The 8,659-nt window shown below is 42.2% G+C and overlaps 1 protein-coding gene across 2 annotated transcripts in view; it reads left to right on the forward strand.

Annotated features, from left to right (window-relative positions):
• RCAN2 (regulator of calcineurin 2) overlaps positions 1 to 7,821 on the forward strand; it is an 85,034-nt gene extending 77,213 nt beyond the window's left edge. For both annotated transcript variants that reach the window (XM_041426187.1, XM_041426188.1), the window contains one exon: positions 1,422 to 7,821. In XM_041426187.1, the coding sequence (XP_041282121.1) occupies positions 1,422 to 1,582 (161 nt within the window). In that variant the 3' untranslated portion in view covers positions 1,583 to 7,821. The remainder of the gene's footprint in view (positions 1 to 1,421) is intronic.
• Positions 7,822 to 8,659: the final 838 nt, after the last annotated feature.

Here is an 8,659-nt window from a genome sequence, read left to right on the forward strand (position 1 = left end):
AGATGTCTGGCTTATAGCTATTATTCACTAGTTGCCTCCTTGCTTTTAGGCAAAAATACAGTGTGTCCTCTAGTCTCAAGCCACCCAGGCTTATTTGGACCAGGAATTTGTCAGCACAAACAGCATGTGAGCACAGTCCCAGAACTGCATGTGCTAATGCTGGGCCAAACCTGAAACCCCTTCTTCACATGAATTATTCTGCCACAAAGTGGCAAACAAATAAGACTCCAAATTAGTACCACAAGCAAGCCACAAGTGCTTTGAGGCAGGAACTGCTGTTTGCTTCCATGGTAAAACACGTGGCACTGCTGGGTTTTGCCAGTGGTGCAGCATTTAGGAGCCACTGCACCACAAACAGAGGCCAGCTGGGTTTGCTGGGGCCTCACCTTCCTCATCTCAGAAGATTTTGCAGGCAATGGTTTTTTTTTGTTTTCTTTTTTTTTTTTTTAAGTCTTAAATTAATTTCTTGCAATTTAATTACCAATACCTACTTGTATCCCATGTAAAATCCAGAATACATGTAGTGCCAGCAGGCTGAATTCAGGACTCAAAGCCCTATGTCTGATTCTTTGCTTCTGGACCTTTGTAGGCAGCCACCCAAGCCCATATGGGCCAGTCTCTTAATAGTTGGACTCCATGATCCTTGTGAGTTCCTTCCAAATTCAGAATATTTTCTGTGGAAAAAGAAAAGCCATGTTCATCTTCCTCAGAGGAGTACTGTGTTGAGACTTAAATAAGGAATGTAGATAGTTAGAAAATATGTGTACTGTTTAGGCGTTCAGCCTGCTCTAGTGAGCATTTATAGACTGCTCTGTAATCTCATCTGTAGAGACAAAATTTGTTACAGCCTCAGCTAAAGAGCTTTGAAACTCAAAATCTGTCTGCAGCAGAGATATGGGGGAATTTATTTCTGGAGAAATTAGATTAAGTGTTGAAATCTGTCTTAAGAGCAACAACTGGGCTTTAAACGGGCCTGAAGGAAAGCCACAGCATAAATAAAGAATAACCCCAACCCAACATGTGTGAAATAATTTCAGACCAAAGGTTGGATAGGATGGGTTCCAGTTCATCTTTTTAACCATGAACTTCTGTGTTCTTTCTCCTTCCTCTCCCTACTTTGGGGGTTTATTTCAGTGCCACTGGCCACCAATATTAGTACCAAAGCCCATTATAGACACGAGGATGTGTGTATTTTATGGTGCCTTACAGACCTGTGATCCAACTGCCTCCTGGGCAGGATCCCCAGGATGTGTTGTGGCAGCTGACAGAGTCCAGCTGTGCTGGTGCTCACCTGTATTTAGGAGCAGCACCCATTCAGCTCCCTGCCCAGGTGTGGGGTATTCTGCAGTCCAGCAGTGCCAAGGGCTGTGTTGCTACTCAGATTGCCACCTTTTGATGTGATCGCTTTTCTCTGCTTCCAGGAGAGAAGTACGAGCTGCACGCAGGAACAGAGTCCACTCCCAGTGTGGTAGTGCACGTTTGTGACAGCGACATGGAAGAAGATGAGGACCCAAAGAATTCTCCAAAGCCAAAAATCATTCAAACTCGACGCCCCGGTGTGCCGCCGCCTGTATCTAACTGAGCCTCTCCGGCAGAAGCAGCACTTCTCTCTCCTCCAACACAGCTCTTGGTTTTTGTTTGCTTTGTTCTGTTGAAAGGCAGCCTTTGCCTTCTGAGCACCGGGACATTAAGGCCATTGAAACCCCTTCACAGTAATCAAGCCTCTGTAACAAAAGGGCTAGGAAAAAGATCTTTGTACCTGTAACCATATCACACACCAAGTGATAGATCTAGCTGGAAAGGACAAAACAAGGCTGAGGAAACAAGGGTTGGTTTCAGTCTGAGGATCTTTTCACAGCTGTAATTTGCATGCTGAAACGCCACTACCAGAGATAGTTTGGGTGGGAAGTAAGCCAATATCAGTCTTGATATTCCAAGCTCCCAGGATTGCTACTGCCCTTCATCAAGCAGCCTGCTCCTCTGCCCTCCTCATTTCCCACTTCCCAACAGTCTTTTCCCTTTTCCCTATTTTTTTTTTCTAAAGGGGGGTAGATATGTTGTTTTTACTCTACTAGCAGCTTGGTGGCCTTTGCACCCCCCTGGAATTTTCTGTAAGGAATACTATCTTTGCAACATTTCCAGAAACAACAGAAAACCCTCTTCCAGCAATAGCTGTAGAGAACGGTGGTCTGAAATGGTGGCAGGGATCTGAGATGGAGCTCTGGGCTGAGGGGAGAGGCAGCAGCTGCTGGGGGGTCTGCTCAGTCCTCTCTGGAGAAGGGAGCCAGAATATCAATAGGGATTGTCACTTCATCTTCTATCAAGGGATAAGTGGTGCTTCTCTTCGGGTCTGAGGAAGAGGAACTGACTGACTGCTCATGTAAGATGGGATTCCTTGCTCTCTGTCATAGCTGAACGTTCCAGTAACATTACAGGCTGAATGCTTTCCTAGTGGTGTGGTGAATAGCCCTGAAATTGTCGGTAATTACTTGCACATCTCTAATATTCAGCCCTTTTCCTTTCCCATGTCCTGTGCTTCAAAACCCTTTTTGAGCTGTATGCAGTTTGGGTTTGTGGAGGTGAGCAGAAGTTAGTTGATTTTATTTTTTCTTTTTTAGGCCAAAGAAAACAGGACCATAATTACACACTTGAAATTAGACTGCATGCAACTGAATCCCCTTTTTTCACCCCATCCTGCATGTTTCTTTCACTTGCAATATATACTGGGTTACAAAAACTGTTCTGTGTTTGCATCATGGCTGACAGCAGACAGATCCCGGATTCCCTGTCTGGCAGACCTTCCATGATGATTTATTTTTTTAAGGTGTACTTGTCATTTTGAGAACATATTTTCTAGACATTTGAGCTCAGATTTTGCATATATTTAAGCATGCGCTTAATTTATGCACATGAGTAGTTCCACTGAAATTAATACTGCAGAAACTGAGCATATGTATAAGGTATGGTGGGATTTTTAAGCTAATTAGCTGCAGCTGTACTCCCCAAAGTGACTATAAAATGGCACAGTGAGCCTCCATGGTTTAAAATCCTTTACAGCTTAAAATAAGTAAATACATCTTGGAAGCTTATTCTAGGATCTGAAAAGTCAGCTTTGTGTAATCAAGATTTTTGTTGTGAAACCTAATGATCTGGTTTCTGAAGGAGGGTTCCATCACACCTTTAATTAGCAGCAATGCTACAAAGCTTCAGCAGAGTCAAGTCCCCCTTGCAGGGTGTTGCACTTCCAGGACAACAGACGTGTTGCTCTGTCAGTGAGGACGGGAGATGGCATTCCCAGCCTGCATGGTGAAGACATCTGGGAATGAGGACTTGTCATTCTCACATAGTTCAGCCTCTGACCACCACAGGCCCCCCTGGTATTCCTGATGAGATGCAGTTTTTTGCTCAGCACTCAGCATATTTCCATAATGTGGTAATTGTTACTGCATTATGGGCATCGTTGTGTGCTGTTGCACTGGTAGAATACTGCTCATTAAATACAGCAGAGCCTGAACAGAAAATGGGGCTTTAGTATCTTCATGATATCTGTGTAAAGTTTCCTTAAAGTAACTCCTTAGAGATGCCATGGCAATTATTTTCCCAGTGATGCATTTTAAATTGATTTAAGGAAACAAATTGTCACTCACAGGCCTAGGAATGTATCCTGTTGAAAACACCATCTTGGGCCACAAAAGATGTTCCAGGAGTAACACCACTGGCTTGTTTGAGAATACACCCAGCGCTGATGTCCATGGGGTTTGGTTTAGGCCAGTATAAACAGCCCAGTAAGATTTAAACACGTAAATGATCAGATATCATTATTAATGGATTTTTTTACAGTCAAGACTATAGAAGGCCAAACCTTGTCCTTGTATCCATGTCCTGAAACTTTGGATAGATATGGTTCTGTACTAAGTTCTAACTAAGTACTTTGGCCTCAAATGATGTAAAACTACACTGCAGATTAAAGCACTGGACCTTAAATGTTCTTTCCTCCAAGTGCATTTTCAAACAGATTTAAAACGAGGCCCCATTCAGTGACTACTCCATGCTTTGGAAAGCTGTGTGGTACTACCCAGGAGGCAGCAGGACATGGCTCATTGCTTGAAGCATTGAAATAGAAACACAATTACAAACCTGAAAATTCAAAGCAGCCTCTATGGTCAAAGCTTATATATCACCTGTATGTGATAAAATAATGATCATCAAAAAAAAAAAAAAAGTGTTTCATGTATTATGGAATAATGTCCCTATCATCAAAGTACCAGCATTTGTGACTCTTGAGAGAAGCTGATGTTTTACTAAAGGCTGGTTCTTGCCTGACATGGAAAGAATGCTTCTTTCAAAAAATGCTGGCTGTCTAGAAGGGGAATTGTCCTATTCAGTAAATCACAGGCAGAGCCCCATCTCATTTGAGTGGGAATTTGCTTTTCTGTAGCTTTTCTGAGGTCAGCCACTCTGACTTGCATTTCTCACAGGGTGTCAGGGGCTCTCTCCTGCTGGAGCCCTGGAAGAATGAAGCCTCAGTGTTACACTGTGGCGGCTCCTGAGGCACAGTGGCACAGCCCACATCCTTTTAATTTCCTCCCCAAAGCGGGAGCTGGAGGGAGCGGCTGGAGGTGATGCCCTGGGGCCTCTGAAGGGTGGACACGGCTCCTGCTGCTCTTTGGAAATTAAAAGAAGGAAATCAGGGGAGTACAGCTGCTGCTTCTGTTGCCTGCTGCCTACTTGTCCTTTCTGACCTCTTCAGAAATGAAGCTGACATTTTAATGACTTCCTCACTACAGTCTAAAACATGAAAACATTTCCAGTGCATGGAGAAAAAGTGTTTTAGAATCTGCTCTTTTGGAAGAAAACAAGTAATCTTTGTGGCCTTGATTTTTGTAATTAAGACAAGGTGTGCAAACTCCCCCCTTCTAACATACACAGACACACTCCAGTGAACTTTGTTTTCAGCCATGAAAATATGGCAAGAGCACCCCTTCCTCAACTATAGCAAGACCACATCCATAGCCACTGTAAAGGTTATAAAAATTCTCCCCATGCTTAAATTTTGTAGCACTAATTTGATCCTAAATTGGGTGAGAGGGGTGGGTTGATTTTATTTTGGTCTTTTCCCCTGCTCTGTTCCAGTCAGCAACATTGTAAAAGCTTTCAGCAAAAATACAGATTGTTGTTTGTATTGAGGAATGGACTGAACTCCTGGAAGGATTCAATTCCAGTGGTATGTCTGAGCACTGTCACAGATGCCATGAGCTTTTCCATTGTATTGTACATAACTTTTGAAATATTCTCTTTAGTCATATTTTATAGGAGTATTAAAAAGCTACTGCCTAATTAACCACTTTTACACTTGTATAATTCAGAGCTTCGTTTAAAATAATAAATATGGCAAACAGTATTTTTGTGTTCTGCTTGCACTGGTGTTTGGAAAAGCAACATTTAAAGAGTTAAACTATATCAATAAACTGAGTAGTGTGGTGTATACCCCTGGTAGGACTGAAAAAGCTTAAACGTGTGACATAGGCCAAACTCTGTTTCAGTAGCAATTAAGGGGAAAGCAGCCTTCGTGTTGGCAGGATATGCCATGTTCCATTTTAAGCTGCTGCAGTTTCACAGTCATGTGAACTTGCTCTGGCTTGCTGTGGATTTGGCTCGGTGTACACAAAAAAACCTGCAGTGCAGTCCCTGATGAGCAAAAGCTCGGTACGCCCCAGACCCCTCATGTGGTTTTCACTGTGCTTTTATAATCATGGGTGATGCTGTGGCCATGAGTGCTTGGACAAGGAACATGGCATCCAGCTGCCAGCCAGGCTGGGGAAAGAGTTCTGTTAGCATTCATTATTATAAAAATTGAAACGAATTGTTGTCTCTTGCATCAGTTTGTGCTGGGTCTTGCAAAAGACTGGTAACTGGGAGATGAGTTTGCTGATAACTGTCCTGTGAAATTCTGATATTGAATTGCTCAAATCTGGATTTGAAAAAATGACTTGTTTTTCTGTGTGCCTGGCATAAAAAGCTTCATTTCTCAAAGGATGATTGTTCATGATTCTCAAAATTAGATCCATCTAAGAAGTCTCACTGGAGAAGTAAACTCTGAGCTCCTTAATTCCTTTGAAAAGGACAGGCCTTAACCTCTGTGTTTTAATCAGAAAAACTACTAATGAACTTATTCTGGGGTTCTTTTCACCTCTTTTAGAGGTGAAAGGCAGGAGGCCTAGTTTATTCTTCACTTTGAGCACAAAGAGTTTCCCCCACCACAGTGAGTTTCTTCATCCACCCGACTGAAATGCTGTGCTTGCGACATGCCGGCTGTGGCTCTTCCACCAGACACCGCACTGGAACTGAGCTGGGGATGGCAGAGAGCTGTGCCCAGAGGATCAGGCTGATCACAGTCACAGTGCTTTCAGGTCCTCTAAAGAATATTCACTGAATTTATTTTTGGTCCTTCTTTAGTGGCAAACACCTCAGCACTCAACTTTTTGCCATTTCAGGCTTTCTCTCACATACTAGTGTGAGAGAAATACTTTTGCATTTCCTTGATTCCCTTTTGCCTAAGAAATTGCTTTTAATTCTGGTTTATCAAAAAACAAAACCAGCTATGGATTAAAGTCCTAGCCAGACCCTCATTTATGCTCAGCGTCATGCAATGCTCTTGACTAATGAGTTACACTAGCAAAAACCCCAAACACTGCTTTTCCTGGTTTAAGCCATCTTCTGGGGGAGTACAGCAGCTTTCAATATTCTAGGCTCCTCTTAAAAAGCAATGTTTTTATAACAGTAGCTGTGCTCTTTTTTTGAATACATGTAGACTGCAGCATTCAGGGGTAAAAGGACAAGGGAGGAAGTGCTGTAAAAGCTCTTTCCCACAGGTCTATTTGAAGTGTGGAGTATATTTGCTTTGGTTTGGAGGGGAGAGAAGCCAGCACTGTTAGAAGCAGAACAGCAGCGGCACTCTGGATGGAACAGCAGGAACCCTGAAAGTGCCGACTGCAGAGATGCTCAGAAAGCTTAAAAAAACCAGCCTGAATTCTCTCTCCCCTTCTGTCAGTTTGTTCAGTAACTACACAGATTCTGGGGCTGCAGCAAGAGTCATCTTAATATAGGATTGTGTCCTGATGCCGCAGCTACAAAGCTTAAATAGGGACATTTGTTAGGGAGGTTCTTGCTGGAGTAAGGCTGGGAAAGCTACGAAGTGTGAGCAGCCTTGAAGTTAATGAAAAATGAAGATATTCAGAACCTTAAAACAGACTTCAGGATGCATAGTCATGTACCCGAGAGCTGTATTAAGGGCCCATTTGAATCTGGGGCTCACTCACAACATTAAGAGTATCCAGCAAGAAAGATTAAACTTCTCTATTATTCTCACCAGAAAATCACCCTTCTTTTAACAAATTATTGTAACTGATCTTATATCTAGTGCGAGAAAGTTGTGTCTACATTAGTGTCACACAGATGTGTTCTCTTCACTGTTGGGTTAATGAAGGTAAATGTTTTGAATCCATTTTAAAGCAGAGTTCTTGTACAGAAACTTCTGACAGAAATGCCATCTGTAAGGACTGGTGGATCCTTAAGTGTCAGTTTGGCAAGTTGTCCTACTGTGGGTAGCTGCAGAAATATTTCGTGTATGTTGTTGTAGATTTAAAAGCATTGCTCATGGTTTCATTCGAGTGTCTGCATTTCTGACACAGATGTGACATATCTGTATATATTATAAATCAATACTATTTTTAACCACATATTTTGTACAAATATTCACATTAGCGCTGTACTTCAATGAAAATCTATTATGGTATTAAACATTTTGGTGGAATTAGCAAACTCCTTGTCCGTGCTTTGCCTTCATTTTATATCAGTGTTAAGCAGCTGAGCCATTTCTGGCATCCAAGGCAAATATAATTTTCAGCTATTCATGATGTTCCTTAAATCCAGGTGCACCCGTACCCTCTAGTGACTGATCCCAGCCACTGCACAGGCAGCTCCCAACACCTCTGGATCCCTGTGAGAGCCCAAAATCAAACCTGAACCAACAGTAAATGTGAGCACAGTTTTTTCTAGCTAATGAGTAACAGCACAGGACAGCACAATGCTGTTTGAGAGACACCCAGCAAGAGATTTCAATATACACAGGTGCAGTTTTATAACAACCCTTTCCTTTTTTCCCTTTCTCCAAAGTTTCTGGTGGGGTTCATGGCCAGGAACCAGATGATGAGCTTTGTCCTACAGGTGCAGAACAGCAACATCCACACAGGTTCTACCAGGCACAGCACCAATGTGATTCTCCAGGCTTGGACTAGCTCAGCCTCACACCTGTAACAGGACAGCAGCAATGAAGGAGGGGGAAAGGAGACATTAAGAAAACAATTAGAAGAGCCTTGTTCCCTAGTACAATCCCTGGTGGTAGGGTGAAGAGGAGTAAGATATCATGTATATGTATATAAATATAAAAATATAAAATTTGAACTATAAATATATACAAATATATCAAAATAGATTTATTTATTTATTCACTAGATAGTGTCATCTGTAAAGTGATTAATAAGCATCATGTTTGATTCTATGATTCTATATGGTTGGACTTGTTGATTCTCAATGTCTCTTCTAGCTTGACATAGCTTGACAATTCTATGATTCTTTGTTCCCATGCACCAGTAAGAGG

Source organism: Onychostruthus taczanowskii, unplaced genomic scaffold (assembly GCF_017590055.1).
Source record: "Onychostruthus taczanowskii isolate IOZ18803 unplaced genomic scaffold, ASM1759005v1 scaffold90, whole genome shotgun sequence".
Taxonomy (NCBI): domain Eukaryota; kingdom Metazoa; phylum Chordata; class Aves; order Passeriformes; family Passeridae; genus Onychostruthus; species Onychostruthus taczanowskii.